Source organism: Oratosquilla oratoria, chromosome 7 (assembly GCF_046742065.1).
Source record: "Oratosquilla oratoria isolate Oo_2021 chromosome 7, ASM4674206v1, whole genome shotgun sequence".
NCBI classification, from domain to species: domain Eukaryota; kingdom Metazoa; phylum Arthropoda; class Malacostraca; order Stomatopoda; family Squillidae; genus Oratosquilla; species Oratosquilla oratoria.
Genome location: NC_134783.1, coordinates 82,829,126 through 82,850,786, shown reverse-complemented (window position 1 = coordinate 82,850,786; position 21,661 = coordinate 82,829,126). Strand labels below are relative to the sequence as shown.

Below are 21,661 nucleotides of genomic sequence, written 5' to 3'. Positions count from 1 at the left end.
TGACAACAATGACAACAACGATGACAACAACAATGACAACGACAACAACGACAATAAAGATAACAACAGCAATGACAACGACGACAACAAATAACAGCAATAACATCGACAACGACGACAAGAACATGAATGTTAAGAATGACAACAACAACAATGACTGTTAGTTCCGCTACTACTAACACTTTCAGTAAGTCCACAGTCACTTACAATTTTCTTTACTTTATTTTAGTACATTATTCATCTGTAGGCCCCATGCCTCTTCCTTAATGAAAGCTTTAGTCAAGTTCCATTAATCAGTACGAAGGTGAATTAAATGTGGTTTTCTTTTTCTTTTCTTCCGAATAAATTACACTTCTACAACTTAATTGAGTAAAAACACCATAGAACTCCCGCCTGAGATCCTTGTACACCCACCAAGCCAAGTCTGCTTAGACGTCACTATTTAATTCATCCAATAACTTTGAACATTACAAATAAGTGCCACCCTTTAAGGGCGTGACTTTACCTCCATGCACCAATAATTTCTCTCCTCATCCACCCTTTCTTCAATCAGAAAGGTTGTTATACTATCTCAAGCAATACTGCTTACGCAAACACTTCGGTCACAAGCTTGAGTGGCTTAGTGTTTACATTTCGTTACATCAGCACCTCTATCGCTTGTGTTTACAAATATTGGACGGTAAGCAAGAATATGCAACTCTGCAAATTCCTCTCGGCCATTGTTTCAAAACATCCGATTCATAAAAATGAATTCCTTTCCACCTACCCCTCTATCCACCTACTTGTCTACCTCAATCTAACGGCCTCTTACAATGACAATGACAACAACGACAAAGACAACGACTACGGCAACGAGAACGGCAACAACAAAGATAACAACGACAGCCACAACAACGACAACAATGACAACAACGATGACAACAACAATGACAACGAAAAACAACGACAATAAAGACAACGACACCAATGACAAGAACTACAACAAATAACAGTTATAACATCGACAACGACGACAAGGACAAGAATGACATAAGAACATAAGAATGAAGGAGACTGCAAGAGACCATAAGGCCTACACTAGGCAGCACCGTATCCATCACCACCTGCCATCCCCATCCATAAAGTTGTCTAATCGTTTCTTAAAACAACTGATAGTTTCAGCGCTTACTACATGGTTACTAAGTTTATTCCATTCGTAGACCACCCTATTAGTAAACCAATTCTTGCCTATTTCCTTTTTAAATCTAAATTTGTCCAGTTTATAACCATTACTGCGAGTCCTGCCCTGTTGTTTTAATATGATAACCTTGTTGGCATCACCCTTGTCAAAGCCTTTGATCCACTTGAACACCTTTATTAGATCACCCCGCACTCTGCGTCTTTCCAGAGAGTGTAAGTTAAGGTGCCTAATTGGTCGGTACGAGGGAGGGGGGCTGCTTGCGAATTGAACGAGGGTGCAAAACTCGCTCCCTTGAACGACCTCACCAAAAACCATTCCAAGCGGTCGGTCAAACTTGTGAAGTGGTCTTCCGAAGCGACCCAAGCATTCGGGCAAGTCAAGGCGGCAATCGCTGAGGCCGCCCGCTTGTCCTACCCGGTAGCTCACGCCCCCACATTCCTTACCACCGATGCCTCCTCCTCAGCAATTGGCGCCGTCCTCCAACAGAAGATCAACGGCCAGCTCCAGCCTATCGCCTTTTTCTCCAAACGTCTGGACCCTCCTCAAATTCGCTACAGCGCCTTTGACAGGGAACTGCTAGCCATAGTCTCGGCCGTCAAGCACTTCCTTTACTTCCTTGAAGGCCGGCCTTTCGTCATCCTTACAGACCACAAGCCACTCGCCCATGCCCTAGACAGGGTCTACGACCATCATTCCCCAAGAGTCTCCCGGCAGCTGTCATTCCTCTCCCAATTTGATACTCGCATTGAGGATATCAAGGGAGAGGATAACCAGGTGGCCGACGCCTTGTCTAGAATCACCTCCAGCCTCCTCCCTGACCACAACATAGACTATTCACGCATCGCCGCATCTCAGAATAACGACAGTGAACTCCGCCTCCTACGTATGCACGACACCTCATCCTTACAGCTGAGACAGCTTCCTAACAACCCCGTACCATTGTGGTGTGACGTCTCCACAAGCAAACCCCGCCCGTACATCCCTGCCTGCCACCGTAAGGACGTCTTCTCCTCCTTCCATGACCACAGTCATCCGGGTATCCGCGCGACACAACGCCTCATCACGGATCGAGTCGTCTGGCCAGGCATCAACAAGGATGTCAGACAATGGACCCGGACCTGCCTCCCCTACCAGAAGGCCAAGGTTACGCGCCACGTCCACGCACCACTCCAGCGTTTTCCTACACCCACGGCACGTTTCCAGCCAGTCCATGTGGACATTGTGGGCCCCCTTCCGCCTTCTCGTGGCATGCGTTACCTCCTTACGTGTATCGACAGGTACACCAGGTGGCCAGAAGTGATCCCTCTTCCGGATATATCCGCCGAGACGACCGCCCGTGCTTTCCTCTCCGGTTGGGTATCCAGATTCGGCGCACCTCACATCATTGTCACTGATAGGGGCCCTCAGTTCGAATCTGACCTATGGTCCAGCCTCCTCAGGTTCCTTGGCACCAAACGCAACCGGACTACCGCTTACCACCCCCAAGCCAATGGACTCGTGGAACGGTTCCACCGCCAACTGAAGGAGTCGCTTAAGGCACAACCTTCATGCGACTGGGTCGACGCCCTTCCCCTGGTGCTTCTCACGATCCGCGTCACACCAAAGGTCGACAACGACATTTCCCCATCTCAGCTACTTTAAGATGAGAACCTTCGCCTCCCTGGGGAAATTGCCACGCCTGCCGTCGGCGATCCTGACCGTCACGCCCTCCTCCAACTTATCAAGGAGACATTCGCCAACATCCGTCCAACCCCCCCTCGCCCACCACAACCTCAACCGGAGCACCTTCCCCCGGCCCTGTCTACAAGTGACTACGTCTTCCTCAGGCGAGACTCCAAACGAACTCCTCTTCAACGCCCATACGATGGCCCCTTCCGAGTCCTCACCAGATCAACAAAACACTTCGTGATCAACCGAGATGCCAAACCGGATCGCGTCTCCATCGACAGGCTCAAGCCGGCCCACCTCCCCACCACTCCCCCTACCAAAACTCCAGGGCCACTACAATACCTCTTACAACATGGTCCTAACCCCATCCTCACCACCGAACCAAGTCATTCCCCACCCCCCGAAAAACTCTCCCCTCCAAACCAATACTCCCCTCCTGCCCCTAACTCCCCACCACCACAGCACCTGCAGCAGCCCCCCCCCCAAAAAAAAAAAAAAAAAAAAAATCACACAGATCACGCGTACGCGACGGCGAACCCTTATCCTTCTCCTATCCCACAACCACACCCTTCTACAACTGTTCCCGGCACCCCCCAAGATCCTCCCCACCCCACGCCCCCGCTCTACCATGCAACGCAACAATTCTCACCCAACCTTATGTCTCCACAGCTCCATACTCAACCGACCTCCCATCGCCAGGCCTCCGACCTCGACAACACCACCCTGCATTCGAGCCCCCCTCCATCAAGGCCCTCCTCGCCAGACATGCCCCCTGACGGCATGACCACTCGTTCGGGGCGATTGATCCGAAGCCCAGACAGGTTCAAATACGTTGCGCGCGTCGCTCCCTATCCTCCTCGACGCCCGTTTTTGAAGAGCGGGGGGAGTGGTGTAGTGACGTGATGCATCCTACGACCGTCACACACTAATCAAAGAAATCTTCCAAGTTCCTATAGTTGGCAAGCATAGTTCGCAAGGGTATCCCTGCCAGCCAGCGGTCAGCCAATCAGGAACTTGGAAAGCTCCTCACGTTCCCGCCAACCTCCTTTAAAAGATCGGCGTTTCGCCGAGATGGGCAGAACAGAATCAACACAGCGCTCGTAGAGGTCGGACGTCTCTTCAAACCAGCTCTCTCAACAACTCCAAGGAATCTTCGCCGGCCGGTGGTAGCGAGGAGATATCTCCTTGCTGCTGCCGGTCTGGCATGGCCGACTTCTACGTTGACGTCGGCAGGCGGGTTTACACCAAGACAAATACACACATTTCCCAAGTCACATAAATCTCTGTTTTCAGAGTAGTGCTTGGAAGAAAAGAGGCACACGCACACTTGCTCGCTGGCAAAAGCAGAGGCCCAAACCGTCTCACTCAGAACCCTTAATCTGATCGCAGGCTGGTCGACGGAGAGACTTGGGACACCTCTCTGTCCAACCGGCCCGCAACCTAACGCTGGCCTCTTCGCTGACGCTGATGAGCGAGTTTACACTTCTAACATTTACACACAATTCCCAATCGCGTAATTCTCTGTTTTCAGAGTTGTGATTGGAAGGAAAGAGATCATACAACACCCGCCCGTCTGCCCCTCCCTCGCACCGCCACTGAATCAACTCTTCTGGAACCCAAACCCAACCTGGGAAAAAACAGGCAACGCTCGCCCCACCTGTGGCTCATCAGGAACGCGCTCGCCAGCGGTGGTGGCGAGGAGTTATCTCCTTTGCCGCTGCCGGTCTGGTTACGGACCGATCTCTTTGTTGACGTCGGCAGGCGGGTTCACACCGCCCGCCTGCCCCCTCCCCCCCCTCGCACCGCCACTGGATCAACTCTACAGGACTTCAAACCCAACCTGGGGAAAAGCAGGCTGCTCACGCCCCACCTGTGGCTTAACAGGACCGCGCTCTACACGCAGGAAGTGAACTACTCACTTCCCGTAAGATACACACACACATCTCTCACGAACATAGCCACGCCACACGCACAAACATCTACACTTACTTTTTCTTCGACTAAAATTCGCTTCCTGTCTAACTTTCTCTTATACTGCATCTTCTCATTTCAGTTTACCTCCCACTAAAGATTTTTCCGTTTTTCCACCTTTCTCTACTACTACGCCTCCTACCATTTTCTAATCTTTCGTTGGTGATCCTAATCCTAACCCCGGCGTCAGCGCCTCCGTCCAAGCTCCCGGTCCATTTCTCCCGAACCACGACCACCAATAAACCCCTAATCGCTCGCAAGTCGCCCGGTGGCAATAGCCTTCTTTTATACGCTACTATATTTTCATTTTCTTACAGACATTCTTCCCCTCCCACAAAACCCGATCCCGCGCAAGCGGATGGTCTTTTCTAGAGATTCAGAGATTCAGAACAGTACCGACCAGCGCACAAACTTCTAGTCCAGTCTTCTAGCTGCCCCATCGAGCCTCGCCGTCATCATCTGCTACCGCCTCGTTGACGTTAGGCTCCACGTCCAGCTACAACCATAAGCTCCACTAAGCTGTGGCCTTAGTCCGAGCTTCACCTATATTTCTCACGTGACACTTCTAGTGTCGCACCTTGTGGCTAATTACCAAAAGAAAGAGATTAGATATTTTGTGTTGATTTTCATTTGTCCTGCCGTTGTTCCGAACTAAAAACTACTACAGCACTGTCAACTAATTAGTGCTAAACTGTCATAACAAAAGTTGTGGAGAAGAGGGACTCGTAAAATTTTAACTCCCTTGAAAAGGGAACAAAAACACAAAGTAGTAATCAGTGGATGCTTTAAGTCTTCCAAAGTTCCAACACTTTCACAGAGTGAAGGAAATGTAATAGCTAAAGGGCCGAAAAGAAAAAAAAAATGGGAAACTCTAAGTCATGTGTCACAACGCCAAAGTTGTGATATATGCAACAATTTTTAGGCATGTGTATAGGCTTACTATACCTTAGGAAATGGGATATGAATTACAATTATTCTTATTGTATGATTTCTATTTTCCTGGTGATAGATTTCTCGACACAATTCAATTAAAAATACTTATCGATTTTAACTCGTATCCCTCTTTAAATCCCAAATACTAATTTTATGACCCCAACAAAATGGCAATTATCTGCACCATGTTTAATTCTAGCTTATAACTCAATTGTAACACATATTCATGCAGTTACTGTGTTTTCATCTATCATGGGCTAGTAGTACACCAACGACGGATTTGGCTTTGAAGTTTTCATCAAGTAAAGTAAAAGTAAAGTAGTCTGGCAATTGAAAAAATACAATCTTTGAAAGTTACCTGTTCAATGAATGATTTTAAAGCTATAATTTTTGCCTATTGCATGACAACTACATCAATTAAAGTTTGAAACCAATGTAGGTCTAATGTCAAACTATGTGTAAATCTATTTGAGGCTAAATAGGGATGTAGATGTATTGTTTTCCGAACTTTTAGAGTATTAAGTAAGTAGCTGAACTTAATTTATGAAGGGCATTTTCTGAAAAGTTAAATTTCATTGTACTTGGCCAGAAAGTTGGGAAATGTCATCATTAGTCCATTTTTTCAAACGTCTCAACCATAATTGTTTACACTGCCTGCCACAAGGCAGTTTTGTTCAGCTAAGGGAAACCTATTGTGAAATGTTCAATATTAGAGAATTTATATCAGATTACCACTAAATACATTCTTTAGTAATTGAAAATAAAATGGGAACCAGCCTTGGTAAATGGTTACCATTGGTCCTTTGTTTTGAATGATGATAGTAATAATAACCAAACAAAAAGAAAGAACAACCCTTCCAGAACCAGAATCCTCCTGTTGCATTCCTGCCCTGCTCCTCCAACCCAGGAACAATCTGTAATGATAGTACAGGAGTAAATGCCCCCCCCCCCGTGATAATCACTTATAATCCTTATCAAACTCAGGCACCTCAGTCAATGACTACAACTCTCAACCCCATCAAACAACATAAACCAGCCCACCATAACCAACCATCAACTTGACCTATACTAAGACATAGAGGACCTTGACATGGATTATTCAAGACTTTTGGTCATGAAATCCAATAACAAAGAACTACTCCATGAAAGAATATGATGAATTTGAAGTGAAATGCAAACCCCCCCCCTCAATACCTGTAGTCCCAAAGAGAAATGCTAACAATACTGAGCTAGAACCAAGAACTCGACATAAGGCAAAAGATACTTTAATCTAAATAACACCACAAAAAACAATATGTTGAAGAAGTCATATTCCACCACTATAATACCACACAGAGGAAGTAATAATGAAAATAAAACAATAAGAAAATCAAATATGATAAGAGTATATTGAGTTAAGAAAAACATAAACTACAGAAGTTAATACCCTTATATTAATAGTGACCTTCAATCAGCCACAACTTCTAACCTACCTAATTGTAAATAACCTAAAATATAAAGTCAAGAAATAGAAAAGCTGCGCCAGGGAAATTATGATTACACAGAACTAGAAATGGCAGAAATTATGAGCAATCATTTCAAATCACTGTTCACAATTGAGAACTCACCTAACTGTGAGGGAATAGAGAAAGAAATCCCTTCCCAATGAAGGAAATAACTGTAACACAGAAGGAAACCAGCGACCGAATAAAAAATCTTGATGTCAGAAAATCACATGGTCTGGATGGAATTGCAAATTGGATACAGAAAGAATGCATAGAGGAGTTAACAGATAAAATATACAATGTAATTAGATACTCACTCAAAGAAAGTACCACAGGACTGGAAAAATCCAACCAACTACAGACCGGTCTCCCTAACAAGCACAGTGGCAAAAATATGTGAAAAAGTTATCAAAAGTAGATGGGTTAAGCATCTGGAAGAAAAAACTATACTGAATCCAAATCAATTTGGATTTAGACAAGGAAGATCATGTACAACAAACTTGATCTGCTTCTATTCGAGATTAATAGAAATAATACAAGAGAGGGATGATGGGCAGACTGTGCCTTTCTAGACCTACAAAAAGTATTTGATAAGATACCACATAAGAAACTAATAAGAAAAATAGAATCAATAGGTGGCATCAGAGGAAAATTATTGGAATGGTTGGAAGACTTCCTGACGGAGAAAAATGAGGGTAGTAATTAGAGATCAATACTCGAATCGGAAAGAAATGATAAGTGGTGTCCCGCAAGGTTCGGTACTGGCTCCAATCATGTTTGCCATATATATAAATGACATGGATGAATTAGTAGCGTGTTATATGAATTTCTTCACAGATGACGCAAAAATACTAAAAGTAAGAACAGAGGAGGATTGCCGAATCATTACAGTTAGACCTGGACATAATCTGGAAATGGACTCAAAAGTGGGGAGTGAACTTCAATATCAAGAAGTGTAGTATAATGGAGTTTGGAAAAAGTAAAAACAGAATATCAAGAAATTATAAAATTCGTGAAGAAGTCAAAAAAGGGAACTCGGAAAGAGACCTTGGAGTAATAATCAGCAAAGACATGACACCGGACAAACATATAAATAAAATAGTAGGAGAAACCTGCAACATACTAAGGTCAATAAAAGTGGCATTTGACTACTTGGATGAGGAAATGATTAAAAAAAAATTAGTTACACTAATAAGACCAAAACTGGAGTATGCAGCAACACTATGGACACCCAGTACTAAAAAGAATATAAAGAAATTAGAAAGAATACAAAGAGCAATGACAAAGTTGGCACCAACTCTTTCCAAATTACCATATGAACAAATATTGTCCAAACTGGGATTACCAACTCTGGAACAAAGAAGAAAAAGAGGAGATCCACTATCTACAGAATCGTGAAAGGAATGGAAATCTTAGATAGGAATGATTTACTAAAATGGGACAATGAAAAAACAAGAGGACATAAAAAGAAACTCAAAAAGGATAACTATAGAAGAGATCTGAAAAAAAAGCTTCCCACCCAGAATAATTGATATCTAGAATAATTTAGATTAAGAAACAATGTGTACAAACACTATTCAAGATTTTAAGAAAAAAATTGATGCTGAAAGATTTAAAGGTCCCGTATAATACAACTAGGTAAAATACCATTGCTTCAACTGTTGCACTGTACATGTTATCCCATGCTCAAACTCAGATTAATGCACAAACTATACAGTGTACCAATTTGAAAAGGAAATCCTGTCTCAGATACTAGGAACACATCAGCTTTCAAGAAGGCTGAAAAGGAGGATGATCCAGGATAATGAGACCTGGAGTCATATATATGGAAGCACTATGATCTGTTAGGCAAACCACCACCCCCATTTATTCCACTTGAACAACCATCCAAAGAGAAGCAACACTAATTGCATTAGACCCTCTACACAACAACCTAGACCCTTGTTATTTGTGCCATTAGAACCCATAACTTAACCACTCATTCTCTCCCTACCTGAATTACAAGAACCCCACATGATATATTATACCATCAGCAAAAACCATAAAAGATGTAATGTAGTACACCTATTGCACCACATTGAATAAAAAAAAAGTCAAACCTTATTCTCTCCAAACAACCAAAGTAGATCCCCCATCCACTATACCTATCAGATTATGCATAGCCTCAGTACAAGAGGTGCAATCAGAAATTCACCTTACTCCAGTGCCAACTACACAACCAAATACCAAACCTTATTCAAGTAACCAAGACCTCCTAATGCCCCACCAGACTCAACTAAAATGAATACTGTACCTGTTGAATTCATACTCTCAACCATGTGCCTCCTCCTCCCCCAAACAATATCCAAGTACACTAAACGACTTCCAGTTGTGGTGACCAACAAGTCTCACACCATTTTCAAAGGGCACACAACCCAAAACAATAACCATACCATACCAAAGCAAACAGTAATGCACTCCATCATACAGTAAAACTGCCAAGAGTTCATCCCAAAATGAGGAAACATGTATCTTTCTCTAGCAGTATAAACCTGACTGTATATGATTACAAGAAACACAATTAGGCATTCATACATCCCCCACCTAGAAGGCCATATCACAAATCTGTTCAGCTTTTCCCCCCCTAAGTCCCTACCAAAACTAAATAAGGAGTCACATCAATCCTCCTGTGCATATGACCACAGAAAGAAGAAATATTGTGCTGTTGTTTGGGAATGTTGTAAAAAAATAAGTCAATAATTAAATTAATATAGAAATATATATATTGGTAGAAATCAGATCAGAAAGAACTTATCAAAATATAGTAGTTTCATGCAGTAATCTGTGGTATTTGCATGTTTTGCATCTGAAAAATTAAAAATTTGCCCAGTGATAGAGTGGATATTAGAGTAATTGTTACTATATCATGATAACTATCTCAAATTTATTCTAGCAAAAGAGTCAACCAAGTCTTACTTTCAGGCTGTAGCAGCAGATGAGACACTCCTTCCATCATGGCAGACAAAGACAACCTCCTCTCAAAGATGACAGACACAGCTAATGTGTACTTAACGGGCGTCGTGTCAGGTGTGTCAGGCATTGCCTCCAGTGTGGGACAGGGGGTAGGCAGTGTAGTCAGCTCAGTTTCATCAGGCAAGTACTCTGTGTGTCAGAAGAGCACAGGTGTATTGTACTGCTAAGCACTCAAACAATTTTGGCTTTGCAAGAGAAGAAGACTAGTATTAACCCCTTCAGTTTGGAGGCTGCCCCTCAGCTGAATATCAATCTGAAATTAACCAGAACAGGATAGTGTATGCTAGCCAGTTGATGGGGTTACTCAAGAAATAATTCTGATACTAGTAGCCCAAAACTTGATATGAGCTTTAGTGTTAATCAGACTAAATTTTCTAAAGCATGTAACCAGATTGAAGGGGTGAAGAATTATAGTAATAACTTTTTTTTAAAGCCGTGGTAGTCGTAGTATGAATGACCCAATTGCTTTGAAAGCTTAATCCTTTCAATACTAAAGTGATTCCCTACAAGTGAATAAAATAACCTGATAGCAGCTGGAATGAAAATATAGTTGCCATTCAGTACAGAAGGGGTTAATCAAAACAGGTTTAACTTTGTCTTTACCAAATGGATCATACATAGCTAGATAAAGTAGTGTAGCAAAAACTAGAATTAAAGGATAATTGTTATTGTCACATGGTATGGAAAGGGTTAAGTTCTGTTTTTGTCTAGGTGATGGTTTTTGTTTTTCTTGTTGGCTTCATAAAATTCTCAAGTGGATGAAAGGGGTCATCATATAATGAATTAGTGGGGATAAACTTGCTCCAGCTCTTGGGTCTTGCTGAGGAAATGTTATACTTTACTGCATTGCCTCTGACCTAAAAAGTGTGGTGGGGATCAGGGATGACCTTTCAACCATGAAGTGTAATGGAACAATGCATTGGTCTTTGGATGGAGTAGGATATGTGTTTGCTTTAACTTGCCCACCCCCTTATGAGGGAAAAAGGTCTTTTGGTATATGTTAATGTATATGTATTTGTGTGTATGTAATGTTTTTTAACTTGGTTTTATGGTTTGGCTGATAGGTATCTCTTTCACAGTGAAGACCATGGAATTCAATGTATACTCTGTTTCCTGCCATAATACACCAGTGTATAACCCTTCTGGATTTCTCCCCATCTTCTCCTTTTCTGCATGAGGGGATGGAGAGGGGGGTTGCCAATTTAATGAAGTGGCCTTGCTGTGGATGTGCTGTGTCTTGCAACACTGCCTCTGACCCAGGGCAGTGGACAAGATGCAGGGATGACCCATCATCCAGGAAGTGCCAAGATAAGAGGGAGGGTAGAGGGTGGAAGGGGGTGGAGTGTATTAGGGATAGAATGGGTGGAAATGGTTTTTATGCCTTTTTCTTTTTGGCTACCTCCCTTGTAATGGGGAAAAAGCCTTTGGTATATGTATGTATCTATAACCCTTCTGTAATTTGGTAAGGAATATTTAGGGAAAAAGCACAAATGGATGGAGTGAACTTGAGAAGACCAAAAATGAGGTGGATAGCTGAGGAAAAGGGGGCCTTGAGTGTATGAGGGATGTCTTTAGAGTAGGGTAGAGAGAGTGCAAAAGATAAGAGTGAATGGAGGATGATTGTGAATGGATGAAAGGATGACACACCCCAAGTAGATGTTATTCTCATATGCTTTGCAACACTTGAGTGGATGATAGTGGGAAATCTAAGCCTAAGATCATGCATTTTTGGGTTAAAATCATGAAGAATGGCACACTTATAGAGTAACCCTAGGTGGACATTTTTGGATATGGAGGCAAGCTGTTAGATTCCCCTGGTGGCCACAGCAGGAACTAACATCTTACAATGTGGTGGATGTCACAGAAATGACTTAAAATAGTCTTAAATATTTTATCTTTTAAGTTAGAAATTTGAAACTTGGCAGGTTTCTAAAATATTTAATAAAACTATCTCTTGATAATAAATAATAGAATCAGAGCCCCTTAATGACCAAAACTGCAAACAGTTTTTTTGTTGCAACCTCTGAATACAATTGTGAAAGGATCTGCGCCTTTTTTAGTGCATTTTGTCAGTATAAAAGCTGAAATTTTCCATCACAATTGATCAAATATTTCATATAAAGTGTTCTTGAAGAAGTATTTATCTGAATATACACAATAAACACAGCAGTTAACATTGAACTAGTAAACAGACTGAATGACAGCGATCATCTTTACAAACAACAAAACAAGTTGTTTTGTTGTTTGTTGAATAACTTTGAATTTCATAACCACACACCACAAAACCAGAATGAATACTGTTGATTTATCAAGTGGTACATTTAAGTCACAAAAGCTTCAGTTTAAGGTGCCTAAGTTTGGAAATAGTCCCCTTCACAGTTGCACAGCCCATTGCATTTGAGCTGTGCTTTGCTGGATTTACACAGACCTCTGCAAGATTTCTTGCATTTGGAGCATATCAGTTCATAGCACATATCATGTGCTTGTTGAAGGGTAGTCCACTTTGGTGTCCACCTGGAACATGCTGCATCCCATTCCCATCCAAAGAGCGATGGGCTGGGCAAGGCTGGGTCTTTCTCCAGGGATTGACCCCACACATGTCCTCCTTGGAATGCTGCTCTCAGAGTATGTTGCTTTAAAGCAGCTTCTGTAGGAGGAATGCTTTCCAGAGACTTTGATTTCCTGGAGAACATCTGCTGCCTTGCCTTGTTGATGTTGGAGAGCTCAATGGTACAGTCATCATAGTACCATGAATCTCTCAGTGAGAGCCAGTGAGCTCTCTGTCAACTGATATTGTGGATTTGACAGTGACAAGAAAGCTTCTGTGACCTTAGGGAAAGCCTGCCATGTCTCCCATGCACTCTTTTTGCCTCTTCCGGCAAAGAAAGATGTCACATTACATTTTTGAAAGCATGGAAGAATGGCATAGCCTGGGTCTTGGATGATGGCAATAATCTCATGAATGGCTATGTACCTTTGAGACTTTACAGTCCCAAATGATATCTAGAATTCAGGGGTCTTAAACTGGTGGAAACATGCCACAACAAGCACAACAACATCAGTGTCTGCTGTTTTGATGAGGATGCATTGGTGGCCTTGTTGGCAGCATCCATGACATGCAGCATGGTATGTGTGTCTGCTTCCTCCTGGGTGCAGGGTTCCAGGAAGGACTTGTTTGTCACTGCTGCATTGCAGACCATTTGCTTGTTCAGAGTACAGAGAACTTGTTTATTGTCCTTCTCAATGCCTGCAGCATGTTCAGTAAGAAGAGAAAACAGCTCAGTTTTGTTGTCAATATCGAAGATAAAAATCTGCCAGTTTCCTGGGATCTGGGTGGTGAGAGTTACTTTCCTGCGAATACTATTGCCTCTCTTCTCCCTGGTTGATGTCTTGAGGCTTTGTTCATTGTAGACATCAAAAACAATATCTACTCTGTCTATGTTCTTCAAGATGTTTTAAATGTGGGGCACAAAGACTTATCCATGGCTGGTTCTCAAACTTGAAGAACTCCTCAAGCTTTCCCTCTCAAGATTGGCAGGTGATGTACAGCTTGGAGAACAATGCACAGTCGTCCTTCAATGCAGGTACCTGACTTTTCTGTTTTGAAAGACTAAGACTTCAAGAACAGTGATAGCTTGTTTTTCTTGATAGGCTGTGTAACTGACTTTGTCTGAGTTGTGATGCGTTCAGTTACAAATGTCTCATTCAAATGCTGTCCCAAGTCATACACACCCATGAAACTTTCTACAGCTGACTGGCCGATGACAACTTTGCTGTCAAGTGTCAACATATCATTGCTATTTTCTAGGAAAGGACTTCCAAGATCTTCTATAACCTTCTTGAGAGCAGTTACCTCCTTCACAAAGGAATTCTGAACACTGGTTGTCTGCTCATGGTGTTTGTCTTTGGCTGCTTTCTCTGAAGTGTTCTCAAAGTCACGGATGAATCTGCTGACTTCTGGACCATCAATAATCCAACGTCTTAGTGCTGCAGCATTGTGTCAAGCCTATAGCCCCACCTTCTCCTTTGATCAGAGCATTTTCTTGCCCATGTGCCTGATTAAGTGGCATTGCAGAGAACCTGTAACCTGTTTTTTGGACTACAAATGCACCCTCGGAGAACTCCAGAAACACAGCAGGATGAAACTACTGCAGACCTGACATATCATGGATGTGAATTGGCAACCACCTAGCATAGTTGGTGTGATCTGTAGAAAATGCTCAAGGTGTCAATCTAACTAGTAACTCAATATACTGTTTGAAGTCACCCTCCCGAAATGATTGTACATACTGAAGAATATCTATCTCCAACTCCAGCACTAAATTCCAAAACTGGAACTGTGGGCACTCTGCACACATCTTCTTGACCCACTCATGAAAGTCAACAATGTCTTCATCAGAAGAAATGCTTTGCTTGTAACATTCATAGGCCTGGCACTGTAGGAGGTAGAGAGTAGCTGCAGCAACAGTGTGGGCATGACATGTCCTAGTCAGGTGTGCTGCTTTGAGATATGAGTCAGCAACACCACCAGTATCAACATAAGGTGTACAACATTTAATGGATTTGCACTGGTTAAGCACTCCAGCTTATTGATTGATGGTGGGGGTGGTTCTTCTGCTGCTTCCCCTACTCGGTCTTGGGATTTTCCACCAATGACTACTGGTGTGGCCTGGACTACATTCAATGCTCAGTTTTCATTGATATTTAGTCCAATACCATAGACCTTACAAAGAAACAACAAAAGAAACATCACTTGTGTTGTACACTTAAATATCTATCTATGTATCTATCAACCACAGTTCCCTTTATAGGATGTGGCACATGATTTTTTGTTAATTTTGGTCACTAGGGGGCTCTGATTACATTTTTTTATTGTCAGGAGATAGTTCTTATTAATATTTGAGAAACCTGCTAAGTTTCATATTCCTAAATTAAAAGATAGAATATTTAAGACAGTTTTAAGCAATTTCTGTGACATCTGCCACATGGCAAAATGTTAGTGTCTGCTGTGGCCACGAAGGGACTCTGACAGTTTGCCTCTTCATCCCAAAATGTTCACCTAGGGTTACTATATGAGTGAGCCAAGTTTCATGCTTTTAACCAAAAATGCATGAAATGGCTCCAGGGCTGATCTTGGATCCCCCACTATAAAGAGGGGGTCACCATATAATGATGTGGTTGGGGTAAACCAGCTCTGGCTGTTTGGTGCCCTGCTTTGGAAGTGCTGTCTTGCTGCATTGCCTTGGATCTGAGCAATATGGCAGGGGTACAGGGATGACCTTTTATCCACAAGATGCTAAGATAGGAGGGACAATGAAAAGGTTTTTGCTGGGTTTAGGATGCCACCCCTTTCTAAGGGGAAAAAGGCCTTTTTAGTGTATGTATACATACACACACACACACACTTTTGTCAGATGGATGGTGAAGATTGGAGTTCCAAAGAAAAAGTGAAATATTCGTGGATCTCAACGCAAAGGAAGTACCTTATTGTATTTACAGGGAAGGGAAAAGCTCGTGATGTAGTGGGAAGTGAGGAAAAAGGAGAAGGGGAGGGATTACTGAGGGAAATGGAAGGAAATGAGGAAGGGGAGGACTTGGTCCAGGAGGCCAGGCGTCTTGTAAACAAGTGAAGCAACAGAGAACCTGGTGAAGACTACCTGATGGAAGAAATTGTGGAGACAAAATTGAAAGGTCCAGTATCACCCAACAGTGTAGGACATGGTGTATATAATTATTGGATTTGAAACAGAAGTAAAACAAGGTGATAGAGTTATGTTGCTGACTAAGAAGGATATAGATGTGAGGAATATTACATACGGAAAGAATAGAGTGGAAATGATTATGATGGAAATAGAGGACAGGGACAAGAAGAGCAGGAAGTTTGTGGTAAATTATTTGCCTCCTAAAACAGCTTTGTGGGAAGAGAAGGAACACAAAAATATGTTAGAAGACACAAGGATAATACTAAATAAGATAATGGAAGATGGAGGAAGAATAGTTATAATGGGTGACTTTAATTGTAAAGAAATCTGCTGGAACGAGATGACAGTGAAAGGGGTAGACAACCTATGGGGAAATGTACTACTTGATATGATTATAGAACATACAATGACACAATGGATACAAGAGAATACCAGGTATAGAAATGAGGAAGAACCATTGAGACTGGAGCTAATAATCACATCAGAACCTGAAATATTGGACAAGATTAAATATAAGATGCCAATAAGTAAAAGTGACCACATATAAATTGAACTGGAACTAAATGAAGGAAAATACATGGAAAAAAACGAACAATATTGAAAGGGAAGATTGATGCATGGAAAAACTGGGAAAGGATATACAAAGAGGAAGCAACAGTAGAAGAGAAATGGAAAATTTTGACAAATTTATAGAGTGGAAAAATATGTTCCAAGACAAAAACAAGAAAAAGGATATGTAAAATGTTAGTACAACAAAAGATGTAGGGAGTTAAAAGATAAAAGGGATAAAGCCGGGATAAAATGGAGGAAAGACAAAAAACAAAAAAAAAACAAAAAAAACAGGAAAATAGAAAATATATACTGATTATAGAAATGATTATGTACAAGTGTGCAGAGAAGAAAAGAGAAAATAGGAAAAGGATGTCGTAGAAAAAAGTAAAGATCAACCAAAACTATTTTATAGATTTGTAAACAACAAACTGAAAAACAAACAAGAATTAGTGAAACTATGACAAGGAGGAATATAATACACAGAGGAAATAGAAATGGCAGAAATTATGAACAAGCATTTTAAATTGGTGTTTACAAGGGAGAACATACAACTTGGAGATGTCGAGTGGGAGGAGAACCCCCCCCCTATGAAAGAGATAGAAATAACAAGGAATTAAATAATGAATCACGTGAATGAACTCGATGTTAGAAAATCGCATGGTCCAGATGAAATGGGAAACTGGATTTAGAGAGAATGCAGGAACGAACTAACAGACAAAATACATAGTCTAATAAGCTGTTCCTTGAAGGAAGGAAAAGTTCCAGAAGATTGGAAAAGAGCAAATACAGTACCAATATATAAGAGGGGAAACAAAGAAGACCCTACAAACTATAGCCCAGTCTCTCTTACAAGTATGGTAGGAAAAATTTGTGAATGATCAAAATAAGATGGGTAAAGCACTTGGAAAAAAGTAATATACTAAATCTAAGGCAGTTTGGATTTAGACAAGGACGATCATGTGTCACAAACTTGATGTGTTTCTATTCAAGACTAATAGATACAATACAGGAAAGATGGATGGGCTGATTGTGTGTTTCTAGACCTGAAAAATGCCTTTGATCTTTGATAAGGTGCCACATAAGAAATTGCTAAAGAAATTAGAAACTGCAGGAGGAATACAGGGCAAACTACTTAAGTGGATGGAAGACTTCTCGCATGAAAAGAAAAGGAGAGTGGTGATAAGAGACAAACATTCCAATTGGGATGAAGTGATTAGTGGAGTTCCACAAGGAACAGTTCTGGCCCCAATAATGTTTGCTATATATATCAATGATATAGATGAAGGAATTGAAAGTTATATGAGCTTCTTCACAGACGATACAAAACTGTTGAAAAAGGTGAACACCAAAGAAGAATGTGAATCACTGCAGAGTGATCTCATTAAAGTATGGGAATGGAGTAGGAAGCGGGAGATAGAATTTAATATTAAGAAGTGTAGTATAATGGAATTTGGAAGAAGCAAAGAAAAGAATAGTGGGATCATATACATTGGGAGGGGAAGAAATTAAAAAAGTGGAAAAAGAGAAGGACCTAGGAGTCATTATTACAAATAATATATCCTCTGAGCATATAAACAAAATTTTTGGAGAAACTTATAATTTAATAAGATCAATCAAAGTGGCATTTACATAACTAGACGAAGAAATGGTGAAGAAAATACTAGTCACTTTGATAAGACCAAGATTGGAGTATGCAGTGACGACGTGGTCACCAAGTACAAAAAATGTATAACAAAACTTGAAAGAATACAAAGAGCAATTACGAAATTGGCACCAACGCTCTCAGCACTATCATATGAGGAGAGGCTGGTAAAACTTGAGCTACAGACATTGGAGCAAAGAAGAGAGGAGACTTGATAACTATCTATAAAATCATGAAAGGCATGGAAATTATTGATAAAGAGGATCTAATAAAATGGGATAGTAGAGATACAAGAGGACATGGAAAGAAAATCAAGAAAGACAATTATAAAAGATACCTGAAAAAGAACAGCTTTCCCCACAGGATAATAGATGTTTGGAACAGGTTAGATGAGAGTATGGTGTGTACAAAAACGATACACGAATTTAAAAACAGTCGAGATAAAACGAGATATAGAGGTGGGACACCGTGAGCATAGCTCCCCTTCCCTTAAAATACAACTAGGTAAATACACACACACAGTGTCGGATTGACGGTGAAGATTGGACCTCCGAAAAATTGCAATTTTCGCGAATTTCAGCAATGAGGGAGTACCTGTATTGTATTAGTAGGGAAGGGGAAAGCTCATGGTGTAGTGGACAGGTGAAGAAAAGGGAGAAGGGGAGGCATTATTGAGGAAAATGGAACTGGCTTTGACAGTCAGAAGGAGTGTAAACAAAAGGTGTGCAGATAACAAAAACGAGGTTGAACAGGTGAGCAAAGGAATTAAAAGTAGTAATATAGAAAATAGCAGCTCAGTGGAAAGAGGAGATGATTACTTCTATGGATTTAATGAGGGAGGAGATGACAACCTCCCCCAACTAGTAAGTCTAGAGGAGAAACAAACAAAAATAAAAGAAGCAAGGGAGATTCGGTTTGGCAAACTAGTGCTAGTTACACAAAGAGTTGATAAACTGGAAAAACTAAAGGAGAATCAAAACCTAACTAAAGAAATAGAAGAATTAAAAAGACAGTTAAGATATGTAAAGGATGAGAATGAGGAATTAAAGAGGAATAATAAAGAGAAGAATGCTTGAATTTTTTTTTTTTTGTGTGTGTGTTTATGAGATTCCATTATTATTGCCTGACCAACATAAAGTCAAGTAAAACAACAACTTGAATTTCATTTTTCCATATATTATTTTTGAAAACCGCCATATCTCTGAAAATTACGTAAGTTGAAACAATGTAAGCCAAGGTGTGCCTGTACATATACTGTATATATATATACATATACATATATATATATGCATATATATATATGCACACATCCAAAGGCCTTTTCTTCCTTATGAGTATGTTGACCAAGTCAAAGCAAAATAACTGCCCTACACCTGTCCAAAAACCTATGTTAGCATCTAAGAGATAGAGATGATACAATTGTGGTTTTCAGATCAGTGAAGATGGGGATAGAATTATCAGAAATTCCATGGTTTTGGATGGGAAAAGTATCACAAACTCATGGGAGAAAATAAAAAAAAGACTACATACCTGAGGGATGTCAATAACCAGTTTTCTGTACTGATGCATCATGTGGAATGGCCTAAGAGGAAACAGTCCAATAAATAACTGTAAATTAATTTGAAATGAGTTTGATCCATGGAAACAAAGAGATGGGACCCCATGAGCATATCTCCTTCCTGTACAGTACAACTTAGTAAATGGAGATTTTTGAATAAGTGCATGGTGTTTACTTTAACTTGATAATCAAACAGTTTTTTGTTAACAGTTTATATTAAAGTTTTGTTTTTAATATTTCTGAAGATTAGTACTGCTCAGGTCTTTGGCAATCTTGGCTGATTTATATTGTGTGGTTTCAACTTTTGTACCGTTGCTGTAAAACATTTCCCCCTCACAAGTTTCTCTTTTTTTCAATCTTCATGAGAGCTGCATGTGATATCACCCACTTGTATTATTAGATTTTTTATATGGTAAACAAAATGGACATTATTGTTAGTATATTGGAGTGGCAAACTTGTGTACTTATTGTGTGTGTGTTCTAGTAACTTTGCAGTATTTCTAATGTAAATTATTTGTAATGCTTTATCATTTGCCTGTCTGGGGTATTGCCTGGATATTGTTGTGAGGTTAAAATTGCTTAGTAGCATGCAGCTGATACTTCAGGGTTTATATGGGGCACCCTTACGGACCAGATCCACACATTATTTTGTCTGTTATAGAGGAAATCTCTATTCATAAAGAAATGATGCTACATTATTATACTGGAACTGTCCCTCCATTATGGTATTGCCCACTCTTTATACTGTCCTGTACCACTTATCTGAATATACATTTCCTTATTTGCCAAACCCTGTTGTAGGGGAGAAAGAATAGTGCCACTGAGTGTTTTTACTTGAGTCGTAAAAGGTGACAAAAATGGGATGGGGACAGGACTAGGCATCCTACTCTCTGTAGTTCCAAAGGGGACATTCCTAAAAGAAAGAAGAAAAAAAAAAAAAAAAAGGCATAAGAGGGTCTGGGAGGAATTCTCCAATCAGAAACCTAAGGTTTAGGTCTTTCAATATGCGTGAATGTGGTACAGATGAGGTTAAAAGGAAAGTGATAGGCAGTATGTTTGTGAGAAGAAAAATGGATGTGTTGGCATTGAGTGAAACTAATTTGAAATGGAGAGGCAAATTTGAGTTTGCGAGTGTAGTTTGGAGGGTGTCAGGAGTGAAGAGAGGACAAGGAAGAGGAGTGGCTATACTAGTAAGTGAAGAGATAGGTAAGCATGTGGTGGAGTGGAAGGAGGTTTCTTCAAGGTTAATGTGGATGAAGGTGAAACTGAGAAGGGAGATGTGGGTCTTTGGAAGTACATATGGCCTAGTAGTGAGAAAAGTGTAGGGGAAAGGGAGGCTTTTTGGATGGATTTAAATGAGTGCATGTAGGGTTTAGGGAGAAATGTTAATGTAGTGGTATTGGGAGATCTCATTGCTAGGGTAGGAGATGAATCAATAGACTGAGTAGCATAAGATGGTCTGGGAGGAGTTCTCCAACCAGAATCCTAAGGTTTGGGGTCTTTTAATATGCATGGATGAGAGTAAAATGGAAGAGATAGGTAGTATGTTTGAGAGAGGAAAAAAGGATGTGTTGGCATTGAGTGAAACTAAGTTGAAAGGGAAGGGCAAGTTTGAGTTTGGGAGTGTAGTTGGGAGGGTGTCAGGAATGAAGAGAGGACAAGGAAGAGGAGTGGTTATATGATGTAAGTGAAGAGATAGGTAAGCGTGTGGTGGAGTGGAAGGAGGTTTCTCAAGGTTAATGTGGATGAAAATGAAACTGAGAAGGAAAATGTGGGTCTTTGGAAGTGCATATGGACCAGGTAGTGAGAAGAGTGTAGAAAAAAGGGAGGCTTTTTGGATAGATTTAAATGAATACATGTAGGATTTAGGGAGAAATGTTAATGTAGTGCTGTTGGGAGATCTCAGTGCTAGGGTAGGAGATGAACCAATAGATGGAGTGATTGGAAAGTGTGGAGTGC

At 41.0% G+C, this 21,661-nt stretch overlaps 1 protein-coding gene across 11 annotated transcripts in view; it reads left to right on the top strand.

The window, feature by feature from the left end:
* The first annotated feature begins 5,939 nt into the window (after positions 1-5,939).
* Positions 5,940-21,661, top strand: part of LOC143027237 (differentially expressed in FDCP 8-like) — a 94,378-nt gene continuing 78,656 nt past the window's right edge. For 3 of the 11 annotated variants that reach the window (XM_076188470.1, XM_076188471.1, XM_076188476.1), the window contains exons 1-2: positions 5,940-6,065; positions 10,198-10,368. In XM_076188470.1, the coding sequence (XP_076044585.1) occupies positions 10,230-10,368 (139 nt within the window). In that variant the 5' untranslated portion in view covers positions 5,940-6,065; positions 10,198-10,229. Of the gene's footprint in view, positions 6,188-6,413; positions 6,534-6,556; positions 8,875-10,197; positions 10,369-21,661 lie in introns of those variants that run through there. The other 8 variants (XM_076188477.1, XM_076188480.1, XM_076188473.1 and 5 more) reach the window with 8 other exon arrangements.